Consider the following 24,282-nt stretch of genomic DNA (forward strand, 5'->3'; position numbering starts at 1 on the left):
GGAAATGGAAAAGGTGAGTGGAAACGTTCACTGTTTATTCCACACATGGCTATAGTAGTTAAAATTTAACAAGGAGGGGTGTCTGGGTGGCTCAGTGGGTTAAAGCCTCTGCCTTCGGCTCAGCTCATGATCCCAGGGTCCTGGGATTGAGCCCCGCATCGGGCTCTCTGCTCAGCAGGGAACCTGCTTCCCCTACTTTCTCTCTCTGCCTGCCTCTCTGCCTACTGTCATCTCTGTCAAATAAATAAATAAAATCTTTTTAAAAAATTTAACAGGAAACATAGTTTATACTTAATAATAAGGTAACTCATTAAAAACTGATTTCAAAAATGTTTTTAACAAATGATTATTTTAAAACTTGACAAACCAAGTTTTATCTAGAACCTAGGGATCACCATTTTTAACTCCCAACATACAGTCATTTTTGCTTTTGTTCATTCAACAAAATATTTGTTGTCAGTGCCCTGAGCTAAGTCGATGCTGGGCCCTGGATTCAGCGATAAGTAACTTGGTTGGAGTTCAAGTTCCTAATTAGAATCAAAATTAGACCATTATATCTACCTAACAGAGAAAGCTACAAAAACCACTGAATGGATAATGAGATGGAAGGAAGTTGGAGGTTGTAGCAGATTTCAAAGGCGGCCGCTATTCACCACCCTCTCCATATTTAGACTCTTGGCTCAGTAAGTGCAGCTCCTCATTAAGGTGAATGAGTTAAACTGTCCTGCCTCCTGATTCTCAGGTCATCTATACAACTTGCTTTGGCCAATGATAGCTGATGTCAGCACGAATGACCCAGAGAATAGAACTGGGCCTGTACATTTGGGATTGCTCTTGCCTCTACCATGGCCATGAGAACAACACCCACACTAACCTTCTGAAGGATAAGGTACACCAACTTACCCTGGCCTCAGCCCAGACAGAGCCACTCCAGATCAGCCAACACCAGTTGGCCTGTGAAGTGATCAAGTCCAACTAAAATCAGCAGGACTGCAAGTACATGGACCAGTCTCGCTGAGGCCCACCAAACCCCACCCAGATGAGCAGAACCATACAGATGTGTGACTCAATGTTTAATAATTACATGCCACTGAAGTATGCGAGTCTTCATTACAAAGCCTTATTGTGGTAATAGAGAAGTGGTGCAAGTGTTATCTGGCACAATCCAGTCACATTATTGAGAAAAAATAATATTGGGAACATATGAAACAGGAACTAAAGCAGACCTTGTGGCTTGCGGTCCAGATCCCACCTTCAGAAGCAAGATCACTGTGGAGACAGCTGACTCCCTGTCTGGAAATCACTCTCCTTAGAAAAGAGCTGCCTTTGCCCCAAGTCACACTCTCACTAGGGGGCAGCCCACATTCAGATCTAAAAGATTTCCCCCTTGCCTCGAAGGGGACCACTCTAACGAGTTGACGGCAGTACAATTAAAATTCCCTCTCTGTTCTCCTGTATTCCTCACCTCTCATAAGCATCATTCCTGAAAACACTCCCCATTCACCCTGTGCATGTAAATCTCAGAGTCTCAAGTTTTTTTTTTACCAGAGGATAAACCTATCACAGAGTCCATGAGGGGAGCAACTTGCTCAAGTTCACATCACTAGTTAGTAACAGAGTGAAGGTTAAGCCTCAGGTAATATGACCTCACTCTTCTCTAGCGTTCTCTTTAGTTGGCCAAAATATGTCCCACTCAAGGATAGACTGGACCTATAATCAAAATTTAAGCCAAACTTCGCTCTAACTGGGATATAGCAAGAAACCAATTTCATGGTCTGGTTTTTCTTTTCAACTGAAATATTTTCTGAAACCGTTTTGATGCAACATCAAACATAAAACACTACATTTCCAGACTACAGAATATCTAACATCCCAAATGAATGTTTGTGTCAAGGAAGAGCACCTGCGCCTCCCCCCACCCCCGACAAAAAAAAAACAATGAAAGCACTGATCAACCATGGCTGCAAGGATGGGTGCAACTCTCCGCCGGAGCTCCCCTCTGGCCCAATTCTGAGCAAGGTACAGGCGAGGCCAACTCCCAGCTCCAGCTACCTCCCTGCCCCAGGTCTCTGTTATGCTCTGCATTCATTCTCCGTCAGGGCTGAGATGGAACTGGGTGAGCACAAGGCTCTCTTTGGGTTGGAAATGCAGCATAAATCTGCCAGCTTCTTGTTCTATTTATCCAAGTTTTGCCAAGGCTCTCCAGTCCTCATTCACAGGGCTTAGAAGCAAACATTCTTTAGGACACATCCTATAAACAGTCCACATGGTCTTGATCCCACTAAACGGATTCCCAGACCCAGATCCATTTGGTGGGATTTGTCTCTCCCAAACAGATTGTCCCTGACCCAAGGTGACTTGAGGGACAGAAGGGAGCGTGAACTCTGTTACATGCTGGTGGGGACCTGTCCTGCAAGGGGGGCATCAGCCTGGCTTTCCATCCTTGAAGGACCTCAATTCCAAAAGTCAGTGGCCAATTTCAGGTAGTGGTAGATTCCTTCACGTCTTTGTTCTTCCATGTCTGACTAGAGACAGTAATGACCCCACAGAAAATTTCAGCTCCAGCCACAACTTATTAATCACCAAATGTGTACCAGGCATTATGTTCGAAGCTTCCATCATGATGGCTTCTCCTCTGTTAGTATTCATGGTATATCTCCTCCTCCTACCTGTCCTACCTGAGTTTAGGCATTTGACCAATGGCCCTGGACAGCATCAGCTTCTCTGCTGCTTCAGGAGTTGATCTCATCCGGCAGTTTTTCAAAGCATGTTCCACTGTCTACTTTCATCACAATCACCTGGGGCACCAGTTAACATTACAATCTTTGGATCCAGACCAATTGGATCCGAGTGGCTAGTGGTGAGGCCCAGGAATCTGCATTTCTTTTAAAGATTTATTTATTCATTTATTTGAGAGAGAGCATGAGCAGAAGGGGCAGTGGGAAAGGGAAAGAAATCTCAAGCAGACTCTATGCTAAGACTGGAGCCTGACTCAGAGCTCGATCTCACAAAACTGAGATCACAACCCCAGTGGACAACGAGAGTCGGACACTGTGTCACCCAGGCATCCCAGGAATCTGCATTTTAACATATTTTCTGGGTGATTATTATGCAGTCTAAGGACAGAGAACAAGGACAGGATAAAATCCAAATCCTAGACTTAGCAGCAAGGGCACTTCTGCCAGATGCAGCCTATCTTAGCTAGCTGATCTCTTACCTCTTCCAAATATCACGCTCCAGCCTCTATTTTCGGTTTCTAGAAATATGCCTTCTCTTTCTGGAATGCTATTCCTATCCTTGTCCACATGGGAACAAATTACCTGTCGACTTGCCTCTACCTCATCTGTGCACTCACAACACTTTTCTACACGTTTCTGCAATCATGCCTATCACCTTGCATCACAACCAGTGATTATGCATCTGCCTTCCCACTAGATATGAGCATTTCATCAATAGGGACCGACTTTGACCACCTTCAAAATCCTGTAGCCTGGCACACGTAAACACTAGGTACAGATTTGATAATCATGAAATCTCTCCCCTAAGAAGGATGTCAATTAAAAAAAAAAAAAAGTAGTGAAGGGTAAAGAAGGTGAGCAATTCTGAGTCTCTGTAGAGAACCCACCATCAAACCCTTGCACTTCCTCTATCTTGTGAGCCTGTAACACAGCCAGTCTAAGTGTAATAGGAGAAAACTCACCCTATAGATTTATTTTCTTAATCTGGGTTTTCAAGTATGAGGTCTCATAATGGCATTAATCATATTTTTTATTTTCTATATATTATGATCTTTTGACATCTTAAAAACCCTTTCTGACTGGGGAGAGACTGCCCCTCCCAAGGCTAGCCAATTCTTAGAGACAACAACAACAACAAAATAATAAAAATAAAAAAATTTTTCTGCCATTGGAAGAGCTTAACCCTCCATCACTTTCTTCAAGCACTTGTTTCGTATGGTTGACTTATCAAGTGCTTTTCGCCCCTTGATCATCAGGGCTTGATCTTGACACTGACACACTTGAGAGGCAGGAGGGCAGTGAAATGGGATGACTGAACAGGTGGCGGCGTGCTTGCCAGCTTCGAAGGCACACAGTGATTGATAATCGGAGACTGAATAAACAGAGAGGGACACCCAGCCAGGATCTGGAAATCTTGATCACTCACGCAGCCTGGCCTGCCAGCACAAGGTGGCAGAGTCTAGAGAAGGCAACTTCCAGACTTTGTCACCATGATGAAAGGAAGAGTTGGGGCAAAGGGTCAAATTTTCAGGTGCTCCCCAAGGAAAGTGACATTTCTGCATTGTTATGGAGTCAGTGAGGCTTGTCCATAAGAAACAATTCTCTTCAACAGAATCAGAGACAGAAAGGGAATATTTAGGCTGAGATGGAATCTGTTGTTCTCACCTATAAAAGGTATTTTAGAAACTCACCCATGACTTCCTTACTCGTATGACTATGGAATCACTTTCTGTCCTGTTGTTACATTCCAGCCCCAGCCCCATCAACTTTCTACCCCCCTTTTCATACACTCAAACTCTTCCTCTTTCAAAGGAAGTTTTCAAAGAACTTTTTTTTGTCCATAAAAAGTCCTATCTGTTCTAACCCTTAAAATCTGGTGATTGGATATCAGTGTCAAATATTTTTTTTATCCCTGTATCTTTCTAAGTGAGGAACATACTTCCTGTGTTTTCCCCATATTTCTCTTTCCATTCTGCAGTAAAGTGCCTTTATTATTAATTTTTTTAAAATTTATTTGAGAGAGAGGGAGCATGAGAGAGAGAGAGAGTGAAAGTAACAGCAAAGCTGAGAGGCAGAGGGGGAGGGAGAAGGAGAAGCAGACTCCCTACTGATGCCAGGCTCAATCCCAGGACCCTGGGATCATGACCTGAGCGGAAGGCAGATGCTTAACCGACTAAACCACACAGGCGCCCCAGCAAATTGCCTTTAGCCAGCTACTTCTTTCTCTCTGGCCCTCTTTGTCAATTATCCATCCTCTTCATATGTACACCGATTTTTCTGTCCAATTGATATTTTAAGTACCAATAACAACTGAGAATGCTTTTGTGTGTTGTATCTTTCTAAACTCTCCTGTATAATGTTATTTTGGATGGCAAAACCACAGGGGCTTAGTCTGCATTGTAATTTGCTCAGGCATGAGTGACTTTCATTAGGTTAATGACTGAAATCTTAAGGTAAATTTCTAGGTATTTGTAGGTCCATCACCTATAGTCCAAATACATTTAGCAAAATAGACCAGCTGGTGAGTACAGCCCACAGTGTAGTTGGATGTGGGGCTCTCTTTTTAGGGCCCAGTGTAAGTCTGGAAGAGTAGAATTTCTTTTTTTTAAAGAAAGTAAGGCCATCTGATAGATTTCCAGCTGAAAATTGGTCAAGGCTAGAGTTTGGTTCACTGAGTCCATGGTGCACGCCAATTCCTGTTTTCCCATGGCTGGATCCCAGTCTTGGCTGAAAGTTCTACAGCCTTTCCCATAAGGAGGGTAAACTGGGACATAACACAAGGAGAGAAAGGCCTTCCAGGAATTAAATGAGGATCAAAAATGAAGCCGCGCCCCGCCCCCAGATGATGTCCAAGCTAACATTCAGTGAGAGGCAAACACCCAATGCACAACACCTGACTTCCAATAGGGCAGGAAAAAACTCCTCAGTGCCTCTACAGCCTATATTCAATCCAGATGTCTAAAAAACAGCAGGATTAATGCTAAAAATTTGCCAAGGCAGCACCAGATGCTTTTAACAGTTGGGACCACATAGAGGCTGAAGTAGAACATATAATGATTTTTCCAAGCTTCTTTGAAATGAGGAATGAGGATTCTTTGTGTAAGGGTTGGTGGGCAACACAGTTGACACTGGGAACACCTGGCAGGGGAGGCCTTTCATCACCAGCCAGCACCAGTTTCTGCACTGGACTGAATACCTATTTCCTCTCTAGACATCTGGACTGTAATTAAGCTCACTGGCTCTTGCTACTATTTGAAAAATCCAGAAGTAAATGGCTGAATCTCAGTTAAACACTAAATAGGTGGCTTTGCAGTCTTAATCTTATGGGCTTTGGTTTTCCTGCCAGGAATCATAATGCACCGGGTGACCTGGAAGGTCAGTTGTAAGGGTTCCCTGTCAACATTCTGTCATTAGCAGAAAGCAGTTCCAAGTTCTTTTTAATCATAGGTGCTCTAGTCCCTGTGACAGCTCACTGATCTCCAGATCATATAATAGTATTTATTATATGACAGATATTTATAGGCATTATCTTACTAAATCCTCACCATAGCCCGTGAAATAGGTTTCATTATTTTCTAGGGTGAGGTTTAGGAACCAACTTGCCCAGAGTCACACAACAGATAAGTTAGGACTGTGGATTTGAACTGGTCTGACTCTAGAACTTCTTTTCTGTCTTCTGTTTTTATGATTATTGTTGTGGTGGTTAAGGGCTTTGTTGTTGTACTCCCTCCCAAACACAGACACAGCATAGGGATTGATGTCCGCAAAACCAATCACCTATCCACAGTGTTCTATGGTGGGACATTGGAAAGGATGGTATTAATTTTCCTTTGGAGCTAACTCAGGGAAAGGTGAGCTAATAAAAATAGACAAAGGATAACTGAAACATCATATTTGAATAAGGTCTAGAGACCTGCTATACAATATTGTGCCTATAGTTACCAATACTGTATTGCACACTTAAAAATTAGTTAAGAATATAGGGCTCAGAGCACATGGGTGGCTCAGTTGGTTAGGCATCCTACTCTTGATTTTAGCTCAGGTTATGATTTCAGAGTTGTGAGATCAAACTCAGTGTCAGGAGCCTGCTTAGGGTTCTCTCTGTCCCTTTCCCTCTGCCTCTCCACATTTCCGTCTCTTTCCCTCTTTAAAAAAAAATTGGGGATCATATGTTTTAAATGCAAACTTATCTTTTTTCTTTTCTTTTCTTTCCTCTTCTTTTCTTCTCTCTCTCTCTCTTTTTCTTAATAGGCTCCACACCCAGTGTGGAGCCCAGCATGAGGCCTGAACTCATGACTCTGAGAACAAGACCTGATCTGGGACCAAGTGTCAGACATTTACTCATCTGAGCCATCCAAGTGCCTCTTTACCACAATTTTTTAAAAATATGAATTAGAAGCTAGACAATATCCAAACCAAATTGGCATTATATGACATAATTTTGACTGCTATGTATTCTATTACATCAAGATCACATGACAGAAAAATCTGTGAGATAATGTGTTATATATATTGAAGTTAAATGTTAACTAATGGGAAAATATGTTTTATATTATTTCTGAGTAAATGTATTTTATGAAAAATATGCAGGATCTGTAAATGTGAAATATGAAGGACTTCAGTTGTAGTTAAAATAAAAAAAATTAAAAAGTAGAGAATTCATGAAGGGAAAAAGGTTTTTTTTTTTTTTTTAGACATAAAGCCCCAGAGATGTAATAATTATAGAAGAAACTGGGTGGATCAGATCTGGGGCTTCTGACTCTGCAACCAAACCACTCACAGTAAGTCTTGCAACATTCCCATGAGAACTGCAAGGAGTTAGGCAGCTGCCCAGCGCTGAGCTGTATGCCTCATGGGCCTCACACGCACCATTAATATGAAAAATTGTGAAAACTCTACAGTCAGCCAAATTCTTTGGCTCTCCAAAAGGATTTGGGTGCAGTTCAGTCCATACTTTCAGTGACTTTTTATTTAGCTGAACAGCCTTTCTCTGCCCTCCCCAGGCTTGCTAGACTAGAGTCAAGGGCTTCCAAAGGTCTGGCAGGTCCCCATCTGTGAGTGAGTCACCTGCAGTGTGAAAGCAGCAGGAAGATCAGATGGTATCATTCACAGGCTAGATGACTCCGGAGCCAGAGGAAACTGTCTACATACCTTTCTGGCTCTCCCACCACTGTATTTCTTCTCTCATTTTTCTCTGCCTTATTGACTTTCAACCCATAGAATGCTTGCATATTTTTTTCATTGTAACGTGCCAAAAACTTACACCAGAACCATCCAGAATAGTTACGTAAATAGGCTGTTAAACTGACCTTTGTCACCACAGGAAAGAGCCCTCTGAATAACTGAATGACCCTCTTAATGCCCCACTGACCTCTCCCATAATGTTTGTCCCACCTTAGGTATGAGAAAAACAATAATGCAATTAAAATGTTGAAGAGAACCTAGCTGGAAGTGGTCGATTTTCATGGTACTGTTGTTGACAGGGCCAAAGATGGTGATCACGGAGATTTTCCTGGTGGCCATCTTACAGAAACTTTCCAGATACTCATCTCGCTGCTGCACGTACATGTTGTTCTCAGCCTTTGGAGCCGTGATCAGCTAGAGATGGGAGGAGGCAAGCAAATATTAATTCACAGTGATAGTTGTACACAGAGGCAAAGTCCAAGGGGAGAATTTGAAATAGAGGGCCGGTAGTGACTGACACGAGAGTCAACTAAAGTGTTCTATTGGACAGTTACCGTAATTAGGGCCCAAACAAGCCATTTGGAATACTCCTCCCCCCCTTTTTTAAATGGTTCCAGATACCTTAGAGTTTTCTATTCTCACTAGTTATCTTTAGTACTAGTCTTCATGTGTCCTAGCTTTTTCATTTGTGAACTCTTCACAGGAATACTTATTTTGCAAGGCTGTTACATGAATACTGGACATGCAGTCATTGTTAGCAAGTGCTATCCCCCTTCCTTCCTTTTGAGCTTTATTATCCTAATGGACTGCTCTCGTGAATTCAGTGGTTTCCACTCTTTTGTTTCATGTCCCACAGGGTTGAGAGAGCTTCATACTCTTTGTAACTTCAAATCCATACATAGATTCTGTTTCATTCTTAATCATACTTTAATAGACAATCTCGCAGAAAGTTTTTAGGATGGCCTTTTGACCTATGATTTTTTACACAGAATATATTCATTGCCACACTGGGCCTGTACAGGGTTTGTGGCAGATCTCTTTGACACGGGAGAACCCCCAACAGGGTGGATTTTGCTCTTTTGGTTCAGCTTTCTATAATTCAGGCTTGGCATTTTTCAACAAGCTCCTGTGTGTCTTTGAAGCTCACTGCCAACCCCTGGCTTCTGGGGAAAAAAGAGGAAAAGACAGAGCAAAAGAAAGAGATGTGACAGTCACCAGAGACATCTGGGAAGGCAGATTTTATAATTTTGGATAAAAGGAGAATACCCTTCATTTTTAGGGCTCTTGTTGAATGCTCTAGGAATGTCTCAATGTTTCCATCTAACTGGATATAAAAGCTTTTCTACTTCCTTGATTCTTTTTGTAGGCTTTTCCTGAGCCCTCTCCAATTTTACCAGGTTTTTCATGAGCAGAGACCAGAACTATGTACCACACCCCATGAGTGGGCGGTCATGGTTCACCCTGGAGGTGGAAGGATGTGGCATTTCATTCTGATGATGAGCAGGTCTTTTGTTGAGCTCTCTGACCCTAAAGAGCTCCCTAGACTGTTGTCTGCATGACCCTTTGCAAACTCATCATTTGGCTTAGAGCCCAGCCTCTCTACCCTTTCTCAAACCTGACAATATTCAAATTTGTCAGCCACTTTTCTATTTACTCATGAACCTTATAAAAGATTTCTGAAGTTTGGGGCTATTAGCATGGCATTTTTCAGAAGGCAAGTTGCCATGTTGTTAATCCCTTCCAAACACTTAATCAAAACGGTTAATAAATCTGCTCCCGACTTGAAACTGCTATTTATACTGCTCTGTCAGAGATGTGTTTATTGGTGCCTGCAGGCTTTCTCTTTTATAAATTCCCTGCGCCAGACAAAATACTATCCCTCATGGAAATCAAAATGTGTTCGATAACTTTTGAGTGGGACATTAACAAAGATTTTTCTGGGATGTAGCTTTTTTCCCCCCTCAGGTTGTTATTTATATTTAGTTAAGTGGTCATGATTTTGTGTATTTTTGATTTTGGGTTTATATGCCTGTTCAGGTGGACCGGGTGGGTAGACCATGCTTATTTTAGAAATGTAATTCCCGAAGAGGAAAAATAATATTTTCCCAAATTTATTCATTGATTCATACTTAGCCTTAAAAAAGATTTAGGGTGGCTATAAAAGGATACGGTGATGGTATTTTTGCTTTGTTTGTTAGTTTTCAATTGGTTTTATGACATTTGAACATATTTCTTCAGGTTTTAATAGTGGCTCATACCTTGGAGCTTTATTTTCAGTTGGTATATTTAAGGATTTTTTTTCCAGGCCATTCTTTGCTCACAAACACCCAACTTTGAAATAAATGAATGTTCAAATGAAAATACAAAATAGCCAGGAACAAAGATAAGCTTTACTGGTAATGACTTTGGATTCCCTTCTCTAAATGAAGGATGTGCCCATATTTAGAATGTACTTAGAGGAGTCTCTAGGGCACAGCTGTCCACATGCTAGATGACTGATAATTACTTGCTTTTGTAACTTCAAATCCATACATAGATTCCATTTTATTCTTATCATACTTGGCCATGGACCTTTACAGCCCATGGACACGATGATAGGACAGAATTTCAAGAGTCCTCACAGCTTGCTCTGGTCTGTTTCTCCCTCCTGTGAATAACTGGGACTTCAGACAACATAGAATCATTCAGAAGCCCATCCTTCCCGGCCTGGTAGCTGCTCTCAGTACCTCTGAACACAGTAGCCCTAGGGCATTGGATACCCAGCAGGAATCAACATAAATAAATAAAGAACCCTGATGTTTATTTTCACCTCAGGACCTGTACCCAGGGATGCCTTAACCTATCCCTGAGGTGACATTTATTTTGCATGACTCACTTCCTCCCTCCTGCAACCTGGCCCCAGACTCTCTCTTGCTAACCTTTCCTCCTATTCCTCCCTTATATGACCTCTTCACCCTGCAGCCAGATTGGTCTCTGTTATGAAATGAAAGGAATCTGGGCAGAGTGGCAGAGAAAGGATGAGTGTAGTTAAAGTGGGAGGGACTGCATTTGTTCTTAGTTCAACACTGGCCATCTCAACAAGGCCACTTAACTTTCTGAACCTTGGCTTTTGCATCTTTATAATGCAACAACTTCCCTGAAAATAGGAGTGAGAATCAAGGGGAAAAAATTTTATGTGTGTGTGTGTGTGTGTTGTAGGCTGTGTGCACATAAGCACATATAGGTATGTTGCCTCTGAAGAGTTGACTCTCATTCCTTCCTCTGCCTTGGCCCCTATCACCCTTTCCACACAAAAAGCTCTCCTCTCCCCTCCACCTTAACTACAAGTAAGAAGTCTTCAAATGCAGCATCTTCCTTAACATCTTTCCTAGCCCTCAATGGTCACATTCTCCTTTCAATTGTTGTTCAAATGTTGGCCCATGTTCCTTAGTTTCCATAGATCACATCAGCCAGAGGTGATGTGTAGTGTCCCCCTGCTTAAGAATGTCTAGATGACCCCTGAGAACCAGTTGCTAAAGACCCCTTTCCCCTTACATTTAATCTGCTGCTCAAGCTAGCATCAGGGACAGTAGTAGAGGCTGATCACATGAACATATTTCAGCCACTCTTTCCCTGTGTGCTGACATCTCCTTCCCCTTTGCTGTTAAGTTTGACAGTGTTTCAAACGGTGTTTAAAATGGTAACCATGTCCGGGGCGCCTGGGTGGCTCAGTGGGTTAAAGCTTCTGCCTTCGGCTCAGGTTGTGGTTCCAGGGTCCTGGGATTGAGCCCTGCATCGGGCTCTCCACTCAGCAGGGAGCCTGCTTCCCCCTCTTTCTTTCTGACTGCCTCTCTGCCTACTTGTGATCTCTATCTCTGTCAAATAAATAAATAAAATCTTAAAAAAAAAATGTAACCATGTCCAATTCTCTCTTCCTAAAAAGAGCATCCTAGAAATTCTCAATAAGCATTATTGTCTGACACTTGGCCTCTTTCCAGTTTGGTGGTATAAATCAGGACATGTATCATGGGTTCAGAATTGTGTTGTGGTTCTATTTTATGTTTCTGTTCCAACTGGCATGTTGGCACAAGGAGCCTCAGAATATAATGGAGCCAGTTTGCATAAGTGAAGGGAAAAAACAAGAATGAGAAGATGCTAAAGGGAAGATATAGTAAGTCTCAGCTTATTTTAAGCACTGTGTTAGGCTCAAAACACTAGATTTTTACAGATTTCTGAAAAATAACTTTCAAGCTAGGAGTATGCCTTAGTAAAGCAGAGCTTTATATACTTTTCTAAAATTAAACCAAATAAATAGATTGTTGTTTCAATATCCAAATTTCTGAGGTAGTGTTAAAAATAAGAAGCTACTTGAATTACAGGAGATTGTCTCCAGAGCGTTTAACTTGATCTTGAGTCTATGTAATTCCACAGTGTAAGGCCTCTTGCTAGGTGACAAGTAGGTACATCTCAGGGCACAAAATGATGGCTTTTCAGCTCTACACCACATAGTCCAACGTTTTAATGATAAACAGTGTTTCTATATTCTTACTGTTGTCAACTCTAAACTGACACCAACCAGTGTGAGGGGTTAGGTTAACTGGGATTCAATCTATTATTCTCGACTGACCCCCAGGCAAGCCAGAGGGCTCAGGTGCAGAGAACCAGCTGGGCAATAAGGTCGGAAACTCTACACTGTTGCTTAGCACAAAATATTGACAATTGTTAGACCTTACCATTTACCTGAGTAATTTAGGTTAAAAGTGAATTTTAAAACATATGAATTGATGAACTAACAGGATGATTTCTCAGTTTCTCCTTCACTTTATGTCATATGTCCACTGAAGGCTTACACTCAGAGGATGCAGAATGGCGGGAGTGGCTGGAGTATGAATTTTAAAATCAAAGGGACCTGAGTTCTAATTCTGACTTGGCCATGTATTAGCTACACACCTTAGGAAATTTCTCAAACTCTCTAAACTTCTTTCCTTGACTATACAGTGGAGTTAGTGAGTCCTTCCTCATGGGATTGTTATGAGAGTTAAACCACACAGCTTTGGCAAAGCACCTTGCAAGATGTGCTCTTGAAGGACTGACCTCTGGTCTCAGAATAGGACACCTGGTTTTACCTGCAGCTCCTTGGAAGGTCCCTCAGATGCTGTTCACCATGGTGACCATTGTTTCTCTAAAAAAATGGGTTAAGGAGGAGCTACATGATGTTTTCTCATCCAAAGAATGATATAAATACATGTAAAGCCCTAGGGGTTTATGATACATTGTAGCTGATTACTGAGAAATGGAAAGAGGAGCTAAAAGTCCAGTGTGACTTCTTAGAATGTAACCTCACATCAGTTTGCTCACACTGGGTTCGGTTGAGGCCAGTTGGAGGTGTATCTCATCAGACCTCCTTTTATAGCTCGGAGACTGAGAAGTCTTAATGAATATTAATTGAATCCCTGCACTTCCTGAATAACATCAGCATGTGTAATAGGAAAAATAAATGGAAAAAAGACAAATGGCACCAACCAGCTCTTTTACCCAGAAACCCAAGTCTCCCCTCTGCCTGGTGAAACAGATTCCTTTTCTCTCCATCTTTTGATATTATATCATGTTTATTTCATCTTGTCTTTTCTAATCAGTGCCTATTTTAGATATTAGCTCTTCTAACAACAAATTTCTGGTATGATCATCAGCTGGGCACACGTGGGATGGTGAGATGGAACTGCCTCCTGTTGGTACTTTCTTCCTAATAACAAACCTGGTTCTCTCACCAGCCCCAAAGAGCAACGCTGCTATGAGCCACCCCAGTTGGTTTCTGGTTTGCCTCACATGACATCAGCAGAGGCTGTCGTTTGAATTTTCATTTGCTAGAAATTTATGATCAGGGACACGGTTTAAAGCAGAAAATACCCAGCTGGGCTTTCAAATCCCTGACTAAGCGAGTAGAACGAAAGGGGAGAAATGAAAGGCATGACTAATATCAGGGCTAGAGTATGAAAACCTCTTTCTTTGGACTCACAAACCAGGGGCAATGGAAGTATTTGCCAGACGGGTGCACAATTACAATCCCGACATTTTACCCATGATTATTTTCCCCCTGCAAAAAACCTGCCCATGAAGAGAACTTTGCCTGCTCTGTTGGCTAAACAACCAGGGTTGGGTGATGAGCTTTAGCAGGCTGGACAAAGTCCTGGGTCCTCGGGAGGAGCACACTGTGCAGACTTGCCCACACCTCAAAGAGAGCAGTTGGCTCCCTTAATGTCTATAACAGACATTTAAGTCCCAGGTAGAATTCTCCTCTGAAATGAATGACTTTTTTGGCTCTGACTAAAATATTCTCCTTTAGATTTATGTACTCTGAAAATAACCAAGTAGCTGGTTAGTAACCAGCCTCTCCTCTGCTAATTTATATACTTTAAAGCTCTGGTTAAAAATGAGTGAAATATACAAAAATGCGTAACAGCACACACACATACACACACACAAACCTGTAGAATCAATGAAAACTTACATTTTGTTCTAATGCATAGATGCACCATTGTGAAACAGCTGAGAGAATTTTGGGATATGCCCTACCCACGATAAACACCACTAGGAACTCTGCTCTGAGCAACATTTCAAATGCGTATTTAAACTTTTTGAAACCACTAAAGATAAATGGACACCAAGGCCTCTCTGCTCAGATCATTAATCCAAATTTAGACCAGATTGGAAAAATTAAAAGCCCCAAGATGCCTTGAGAGAAAAGTGCCTATCTCTTGGCAGGGGTGGGGTGGGGGGGTGGGGGTGGCAGGGTGGGTGGTGGTGGTGGTGGTAATGATGCGGGGTGCAGTCACCCTGTGCCTTTAGTAGGACAAATGCTGTCCTCAGTGGCATGAAGTGTCTCCTTCTCACCCATGTATTGGAAAAAAAATCCTTCTTGACCCACACTGCCTGACATTAATTTACTGATATTTTTCTCTGAAGTGATTGTGCTGTACCTTCTCCTCCTTGATAGCCTAGAGTAAAATAACAACATTAAGAAGGGGTAGAAATCTTGGAAGGGCCCTAAAAGAGGGCACAAGGAGACATGGGAGGGAAAGAAGCCATTCTTTTTTTTTTTTTTTAAGATTCTATTTATTTGTCAGAGAGAGAGAGAGAGAGCACAGGCAGAGTGGTAGAGGGAGAAACAGGCTCCCTACAGAACAAGGAGCCCGATGTGGGACTTGATCCCAGGATGCTGGGATCATGACCCGAGCCGAAGGCAGCCGCTTAATGAACTGAGCCACCCAGGTGTCCCAGAAAGAAGCCATTCTTTCATGGCTGATGAGAACTGCCCTTACATTTAGGATGAATTTATTTTTGTCCAAAGGCTTCCTTTGGCTTGACTAGATTCTTCAGTTATGCTTTGGATGGAGGCTAGTAATGGCCAAAAGAGAGAGCTCCTGAGATGGATCTATGACTTGCTCTGTATCAGTGGGTTCAGAAACACAGGCAAAGTGGGAGCAAGGTTTGTCTGTCTCCTTTCACACATACACATACACGCACGCACACACACACTCACGGAGGGACACTTTTTGACAGAGGCTCAGGAGAAATTGACATCTGTTCCCTAGCACATTGGAAATTGGAGCAATTAACCCAATTCCCCATGCTGTCTTTTTGGCCTCTCACTGGAAGTTGGGCAGTGATGCAGGAGGCAGTCTTTAAGGAAAGAAGATTTCAACTACCTGGTTTTAAAGCATTGGTGAGGGTCACGCCAACAAGGATACTTCCCCATGCCCAGTCATACCCACTCCCCACCCCGGCTGTCTTTCTTTCCTCATTCAGGCTTCCACTCTGATAGAGACCTAATTAGGAGAAAAAGGAGAAATTTTACCATTTCCCCATACACATAGTTCTAGTTCCTAAGCTCATGAAGTGATATGTCCTTTTCCTAAGTCATGACAAGAGTCAATGCATGCCATTTTAGGAACTCCTTTGATCTTCTTTTATTCTTTGAACTTGGTAAAAGAGAGCTCTACCCAGAACTATCTGTTGGAAGAGAGCTAAGGACAGGGGATGGATACTGACAGGTTTGGAAGAAGCTGAGCATATGTGCTTCCCTGGGTTTATGTCTAAGAGCTCCCGGCCATTAAGTCTGGACCTTAGGGTCACAAACCTGTGTGGACTGAGGTTCATAGAGCACTAAACCAAAAGAAGCACCTGGCCTGGCTCCCCTTCTGGACAAACCTCCTGATCTCCCTTACATGGCACGGAATCAGCCACAGTCTGCCATCCAGCAACATGATTTTAAGAAAAATAACAAAGCAAACTTTAGCATGCCCTACCTCAGCCCACAGAACAACGCTGGGGAAAAGATTACTTACAAGCAGCCTTCGTTTGCCCTCAAAGGACCCCAGCAGATCCGTCACAGACTTCCTGGGACTCTGAGTGAAGTGTTTGGTGGTGGGTTTCAGGTAGCCCTCCTGCTCTGTTTTACCTGCTTTTTTCTTCTTGCTCTTCTCTTTCTCCTGCCTGCTCTTTTTCTCAGCCTTCTCCTTCTTCACCTGCTTTTCACTCTTGAGTAACTTGTCTGCTTTCTCATTTTTCACCTTTTTTTTCTTCTCCTTCTCAGGTTTCTCAAGCTTTTCATGCTTTTTCGATTCCTTTGCTTTTTGGGGGGGAACATTCCCCACCTGCAACTCCTCCTCCAGCTGAGAGGCAGTAGGCCTGCTGAGGTCATACTTACTCTCATACTCATTGCTAAGAATTTTGTCCTGGGCTTTCTTTTTGGGAGGTTTCCCCTTGGCTGGCTTGTGAGGACCTGGCACCACATTTGGGTCCTGGTGGCCATGCTCCCGTCTGTCTGTGCGGTTGTCCCGGAAACGTCCGGCGCCCGCCCTTATGCTGTGCTCGGAGACGGTGGTGGGAGGGGCAGCCGTGAAGCTCTCGAAGCTGGTGGCCTTGCTGGGCCTCCTGGTGGCCTGCAGCCTCTCCCTGTGCTGATCCTTCCTGGGCTGAGGGTAGAGATTCTCTGAGGCCACCGGCTCCCTGGCAGGGGCCACCTCCACCGTCACCGGGGCCCTGTGGGCATCTGAGGAGGGGTGCACCCTGAGAGTCCAGGGCCTCTGGGTGGTGGGAAAGGCCGTGGTGGTGGTCAGTCTTGCAGCTGCAGTTACCACCCGAGAGGTGGCCCGGGTCACTGTTGGGACTGCAGCAGGAAGCAGGGTGGTGGCCCTTGGAGTTGGAGGAGGCGGGGGAGGGGCGGCCGTGGTAGTGGCCGGCTTTCTCTGCATCTTCACCCGAGTGTCTCTGGTTGGTGGGACTTGGGCTCTCCTCTGGTCCTCCTTTCTCTTCTCACTGCTCACCGGCTTTCCTGCCCCTCCACCATTGTTCCCCTCCTCCACCACCTGACCCTCGACCCCAGAGGCCTTGCATTTTTGGACAAAACCCTTCTGCCTGATTTTCTCAATCCTGCGGATGGGGCCTTGGTCGATGATCTCATACAGGGCCTCCAGCCTGACGGGATAAGGGTAGCGCTCCTCAACCTGCAGCGTCTTCTTCAATAGCACCATGCCGAACTTCCCCTTCTCCAGCTTCAGGAAGCTCATCAGTTTCGGGATGAGGCTGGGGTCCAGGGGCTGCTCCAGGACCCGGCCCTCACTGGTGATCCTCCGCACTTTGCCTCCTTCCTCGCCTGCCTGGTGGAACAGCACGATCTGCTGGATGTGCCTTTCCGCCAGCTCGCAGTACACGTCGTCCTTCAGGAGGCTCATCATGAGACGGTAGTAGCCCTCGGAGGAGTGAGGGGCCGAGATGACCCACACCCTATTCTTCCCCGCAAAGCTGGCGAGGATGTTAGGAGAACTGGACCCAGAGGGGAAACGCAACATTCTTGAGCGAGCGGAGGACCCCTCATCTCGGATCATGTCACGGGGAGAGCTCGGGGCTACTGGTCTCTGCTTAGGTCTCACCGGGGCCCCAGTGATGCGTTGGGGGGCCAGCGGCGCAGTTGTCGCGGGAGCTACTCTCAACACCGGCACACTCCTCCTTCTTTGGAGAGGCGGAAGGTTTGGTTCTTCCAGAGTGGTCCTCTCAATTCCCTGAGACCTCCCTGTGTGCCTCAGAAGCCGAGCTGGCCTTCTGTTGGCTGGGGAAACCAGAGGTGCTTTCCGCCCTCCAGGGCTCCCTCTATTCATGGCATGGAGGTGGGGTTCTGATCCACACACCAGCCACATTGCCAACAGCATGGTAAAACTGAGTCCCATTCTCCATGTCATTGTGCAGTCCACTTTGAAAGGCAGCAGGGTCAAAAGACAGAAAGGGACAGGGGGAGTGGGGGGGAAAAAAAGAAGAAGAAGAAGAAAAAGAAAATCATTTAATTGCAAACAGAACTGGGCATTTTCTTTTTCTCTATCTTGGCCAAAGGGTGGGGGAAGGGGTGGTGAGAGAAGCAGCAAGGAGGTCAGGGAATGGAAAAAAGGATGAGATCCTGTTGCTTTTAAACCCCTGTAATTTGTTAGTGCTTAACAGAGACAGTTACATTAAGTAGGAAACCCAGCTCCGCTCCCCATTCAGCATGCTTGCCCTGTTTCCACCGGGCTCTCTGATGCTCCAGAGAAAAGGCACACTGAGCATATTAATTGTGACAACATTCCTATTTCATTTCTTCAAAGGAGCAACAAAGAAACAAACGCACCAAAGACAGAAAAGATTACACACTTACATTGTGGCTCATGGAGATGGAATGCAGAGGGTTTAAAAGGCAATCTGAAGTGTGGTCCCAGGACAGTTTCCTAGATGAAATACTTTTCCTCCCAAGCCTCTTTCTCCTTCGCCCGGCTGAGCAGTACAAAGGGGGGTGTGCTGCAGCTCCAGCTCCCAAAGGCGCCACGGACCCACAGCCTGTCCTGACCTGAGGGCCGAACTGCTTTCTTCTTTCCTCTGGCTGTCTTTTCACCTTCTTGACAAGTAGGATGAGGGAAAAGGAGCTGTCCTTGTGAGTCTTTGCCTCTCCATTTGGCTGTAGTTTCTGCTCGCGTGCGTGTGTCTGTGTGTAGCAGTCCCCTGTGCCGACAACACAGGGCGCCCCTGAAAGTGAAGTCCCAGCTATTCTTGAATCTTGCTCTTTCTCTCTTTAGAGTTCCAGAATCCTTCTTATCACCCTTTCCCCCACAGTCTGGCTGAGTCCCTTTGTTTCCGAGCGTGAAAGCCCTGGGATTAATATGTTTTCCAGGCTGAGGCAAAACACAGGAATGTGATGTTGAAAAAGGACTTTCTTCTTTTCCTGCGCTTCTCCCCTCCTTTATTTCTCCCCACTTTTTTTTTTCCTCCTCTTTTCCTTCTCCTTCTTTTTCTTCTTCCTCTTTCCTGGACCCAGTCCCAGAAATGCCAGGACAACCTCAGTTTTGATCCAAACCAAACTCAAACAACAGCAGCCGCTGGAAATCAAGGGAACTTCACTAAGAATTTAACAGATCAGCAAAACACCACCTCCTTCCCACTTCGGCACATTGAGAGTGGCCTCGGTGGGGAAGGGGAGGGCTGTTCTTTGGGGTGGGGGAAAGTTTTGAAACACTACCCATCATCATAAATCTCTTTAGAATAGGATGGCTGAGGACTTAACCCCTTCCATACCAAGGAACCAGGATACTTTCCCTTCCTGTCTGGACTCACATTGCACACCGAGAAGGGAAAATTCTCAGATTTCTGTATCTGGCTGCTTGGTTTTCCTAGAGACAGATACTCATTTGGGTCAGAGTGCTTGGCTGTACGTCCATGGATGGTGTATATATTTATAGTTCAGTGCGTATATTTTTATCTCTTTCTCCCTGTTTTATGTGTTTAGTTTGAGGTTGGAAAAGCCTATGGAAAACATGACTGGGTTGTTTTTATTTTATGCTAATTGGGGATCATATTACTGAGTTCTTGTTCGTAGTTTTCTCCTTAGCATGGAAGGAAGCTGGGAAAAGGTCAGAGATGGCAGGCGATGGCTGCTGTTCCCCTGAGACTGTAGTTGGTCATTACATCTGGGGAAGAGAATTACGATCTCCAGCCCTGGGCTCTGGCTAGAGATGGTAAGCTAGAAGTTTCCTCAGAGGCCATGGATGTGTGAGGGAGTATGGGGAAACAGTGCAGGATTGTGCTTTCCAGAGATGTCAGGAGTCTGGAGTATTTTAGGCAATCCTTAGAAGTCACCAGATCAGGTTCTGAAGAAGAGATTGAGGCAACTCTGTGGATCCACCTCCTGGATCTGCCACGGGCATCAGCTTTTGGTGGTGACAGTAGGTGACTCAGGATATACAGATATTTCTTCCAGTGTCTGAAGAGCATCTTTCAGTCAGTATTAATTGTTACAGCAGTGGTGAACCAGGATTTTCAGAAGGCTCCTTTGAGCTAGGCCATGACAGTGGCTACCCTCACCTGGTTCCTAATTGCTACCCATTGACCAGCCCCATCTCTGATTGGCCACATTTACCTTTGCTTCATATAAGACCCCAGCATGGAATTAAAGACCTTTAGGGGTTGAGTGTAGGCTTTTCAACCCACAGCTTGGAGACCAAGGGGTGCCAAAAGGAAGGGCACTCCTATGGAGGAGCTCTTTCTGACACTTGTGAGTATAGTAACAAAGGTGGACTTCAGACAGAGAAATTCTGTCCGCTAGAGTTGTAGAAGACATCCTTTCTCATGGGATTCATCTGCTCAGTTGATCAAATAAATTATGCCTTTGGCTATGTTGGACAGTCGTAGATGTTATTTCCCTTCTCACATCATAGTGTGTTCCGTGCTATCCTTTACTGAGCCTACTTCTTTCCTCCCCTTTTCCTTTTGTCTTTTCCCCACCAATAACACTACCATTGGTTGAGCATTTTCCGATGCATCTCTGGGCTTGGTGCTTTCATATATATATCTTTCTCTATCCTTCACATCATCTGTATGAGATAGGTGGGATGATACCCATTTTATAGATGGACATATTGAAGCTTAGTAAGTTTAAATAAATTGCCTACCCTCACACAAATCATAAGCTCTGAAATTTGAGCCCAGGTTTAAAACTACCTAGAAAGTACTATGCTATCCTGTCCCCTTCTTTCATTTTCTTCCCATGCTTTCTCTTTTTTTCTCTTCTTTCAACTCCTTTTTTGTGTTTCTAGTATTCATAGAGAAGTAGTAATGGTTTGTTCAACAGGAGCACTTATAATTTTAGAGTCCCACTTTCTGGAATAATTGTATAACAGTACTTTTTTCCTTTCTTAAGAGGTCCTTAAAGTCTTTTATCCTTTTCCTTAAATATCCCACGGCTTCCACCAACTTGCTGACCATGTGCACAACATTTGTCAGCTGTGCACTGGTAGAGTTGAAAACAGTCAGTTTTGCCATGGCAATTTGACCCAGAGGGGAAGCCAGCCCAACCTTGAGCTGTTTGTGTCTTCCTGGAGCCCTCAGACTTTCTTCCCTTCCGTGAGCCTCACTAGATGGCGCGCTAAACACATAGGCGGGATAGAGCCGACTGCACCACCTCCAAGTCTCAGCATTCCCCATTCTCTGCTCAGACAGACTAGCAAAGTGGGGTTTCTCTCTGCCTGTTCAGAATTTTTCCAACCTCAATGCCTAAAGCCTTCCCTGAAACCTCAGAAGTCCATAAAGCACTTACTTAATAAGAGCAATTAAGAAGCATGGGTTTGTTAGAAAATCCTATAAATCATTATCATGGTTTGTAAAGATTCTCAATTTCTAGTCCAAGATTTAAGAGTTCTGTATTAAAGAAATCTCTCTCTTAGATCTTTCCATTTCTTCCCTTGTAACTTAAAAAAGAGACATTAACCCATTAGCGGAGAAGAGAGATTTGGAAGAGATGGATGTCGAGTCAGAGAAAGGTAAAAGGAATAACATTTGAAAGTAGAATTTAGAAATACTACCTTGGGAATTCACTGTGTTGAAACTGCCTGACACTGGCTGCATAGTGATTTGGAGGAAGGAAAGGAAATGAATGCACAAAACAATGACACAGGCATTAGAGACACAGGGATGGGAGTAGCCATTTGATGGAAGTTGGAGTAAATGGAAGGAGGCATCCAAAAGGAGGTGTGCTAACTGGTCAGACTCACATAACCCAAGGCTTCAGCAACCTAGGACTAAACCTCTGGGAAATAGCAGAGCCATTTTATCACACTTTTATGGCAGAGATGCGGAATTATATACTGAAGATTGCTATGTGCTTTTCCTTTTCATTTGCAGACCTTAATCAAAGATTCAGTCTTAAGGATGAAGACCACATTACGTCCTTCAGCATGAAAAAGAATTCTATTCTTTCTCACTATTCACAGGGCAGAACAATGACAGAAATAAACAACAGGGACCAGGGGAAAGCCAGCGGTGTGCAAATTCAGGAGGCTGCCAGCCCAGAGAGGCTCTGAGAAAGAGTAATCCCCAAAAAGAAACTCTGAAATTGTTTCTGGAATGTTAACAGGGTCACATGTTTAATCCAAAATTGATAAATGTGTGTATTTAAAAAGATAAATAAAAATAAGAAATATTAATGGCCCAAACTCTTGGGGAGCAGTTATAAATATTCTTTTTTTATTTGTTTATTTTTAATTACTTTAGAATTTGCTGGGGGAGGAGGGCATAAAGGCACTTTTTCCCCCCAAGTGGAAGGTTACTTAGTGAAGAGAATGTTGAACTCCTAATTAGAACAAATTGAAAGATGTTGTCCTAGCAGAAATTAAGGAACTATGTAAATAACTTAATGGCTCATTTTAAATCTTTAATGTTAAGATTTGAAATTTAGATCAGTATTGATTGCCATTCCATCAATACCGATGCAAGAGGTTAAATTTGTGGGCTTATCAGTTTGCTGCGTGGGGGTTAGCTCCAGGTTGGCAAGGGATAGACAGTACTGTGTTCAAAGTCTTAGCCATTGGCCATTGAATGCATGCAAAAGATTCCTGTCAATCAGGTTTAAAGAGGCAAATTTTAATTATGCTGCTCTGCACACCTGTGGGTATAGCCAAAAAGAGACCAATGGTCCATTTTTTTCTCCCTTCTTTCAGCCATTCTCTCAAATTTTGCCAAGAGTGCAGACTTTGTATCAGGAATGATACAGAACCAGGAAGTCTCTTCCCCCTTAGAAGTTCCCACTGGAGAAGCCAAACAATTGTCAATTATATTTCTACAGCCAACTTTCTCATGAAAAAATTCAGTGCTGACGATGGCTGCAGCCAATATGCATGGAGTCCACTCCTGTTGGAGACTGCTCCTTTTATCCCTGGAGCAGGCTTTTCCCCAGAAAGAGGCTTCCCATGGCAGCTACTGCATGGCACTGGAAAATCCTGTTTGGTATGTTTCATTGGCCCTAGAATCCACTAAAGTCTACACGAGTCCAAGATAATCTAGGCGGCAGGAGGTGTGTGATTACCTGACAGTCCTTCATCCTTGCTGTCTCAGTCCCCATCTTGGTTCTGTCTGGTGCGCTTTCTCTGCTGGAATCACCCCATCTTTCACTTGTCATTTCTCTGTATTGAGCCTGCCCTCTGGGTTTTGATCACATTGCTAGAATACTACCTTACATAGACAGGGATTAACCAACAAGATGGCAATTCATTCACTCAACAGATATTTATTCAGTGCCAGACATCGCTCTAGTCACAAGGGATATAGCAATGAACAAACACTCCCTGACCTCATGAAAACTATATTCCAATAGTAGGAAACAGACAAGAATATTAAAAAAATAAATACACCTGTACCTAGATAAGTGCTTGGAAGCGATTGTTTTTAAAGAGAAGGGTATAAAAAGCGATGGAGGGAGGATGGCCATCTTAGACAGATGTCAAGGATAATGGCCTTAAGTGAAGCTGGAAGAGCTATATACCCAAGTACTGGGGAAGGGGAAGAACATTCTATGTGGAGGGAATAGCTGGTACAAGGCACTGAAGAAGACTCTGTTATACAAGCGTGTCATGGACGAGTGACGTTTGAAGGATCGTAAACAAGGAGGTGGCCAGAACTGATACATAATTTGAAGCAATCACTATGGATACTACATGGTGAATGGACAATGGCAGCAGGAAGACCAGTTAGGAAGACATTGCACTAGAGCAAGTGAACTGTGTGGGAGCTTACATTAGGCTGCTAGCAGGAGTATGGGTGCGGAAATGCCATCCTCTTTGGTATACACTTTAAAGACAGAGATGATACTAGTAGCTTGGGAAACAGACAAATGTCTTGCTTGAAAATTGTGTTAGACACTCTGGTACAGAGGTCAAGCTGGCAGTTGGTACATGAGTCTGGGTGTCAGGGAGGACTGAGGCCAGGATTATAAATCTGGGAGGCTGTTTCATGCACGAGGCTGGAAGAAATCACTTAAGGAGTACACATGGAGAAGAAGAGTCCTGTGGCCTAAAACACAATATTTAAAAGA

General features: G+C 43.8%; 1 protein-coding gene and 1 long non-coding RNA gene across 2 annotated transcripts in view; one reads left to right on the forward strand and one right to left on the reverse strand.

Annotated features, from left to right (window-relative positions):
• CCDC80 (coiled-coil domain containing 80) overlaps positions 1 to 19,930 on the reverse strand; it is a 34,592-nt gene extending 14,662 nt beyond the window's left edge. The window contains exons 1-3 of the mRNA XM_082733537.1: positions 18,586 to 19,930; positions 16,247 to 18,150; positions 8,180 to 8,336 (exon numbers count right to left, since the gene is read on the reverse strand). Of these exons, the coding sequence (XP_082589663.1) occupies positions 8,180 to 8,336; positions 16,247 to 18,139 (2,050 nt within the window). The 5' untranslated portion in view covers positions 18,140 to 18,150; positions 18,586 to 19,930. The remainder of the gene's footprint in view (positions 1 to 8,179; positions 8,337 to 16,246; positions 18,151 to 18,585) is intronic.
• On the forward strand, positions 19,790 to 22,408 carry LOC309867297. Its single transcript, XR_014313097.1, has 2 exons — positions 19,790 to 19,936; positions 22,098 to 22,408. It is a non-coding gene; the product is annotated as an uncharacterized lncRNA (long non-coding RNA).
• Positions 22,409 to 24,282: the final 1,874 nt, after the last annotated feature.

This window comes from Mustela nivalis, assembly GCF_964662115.1.
Source record: "Mustela nivalis genome assembly, chromosome: 1".
Classification (NCBI taxonomy): Eukaryota; Metazoa; Chordata; class Mammalia; order Carnivora; family Mustelidae; genus Mustela; species Mustela nivalis.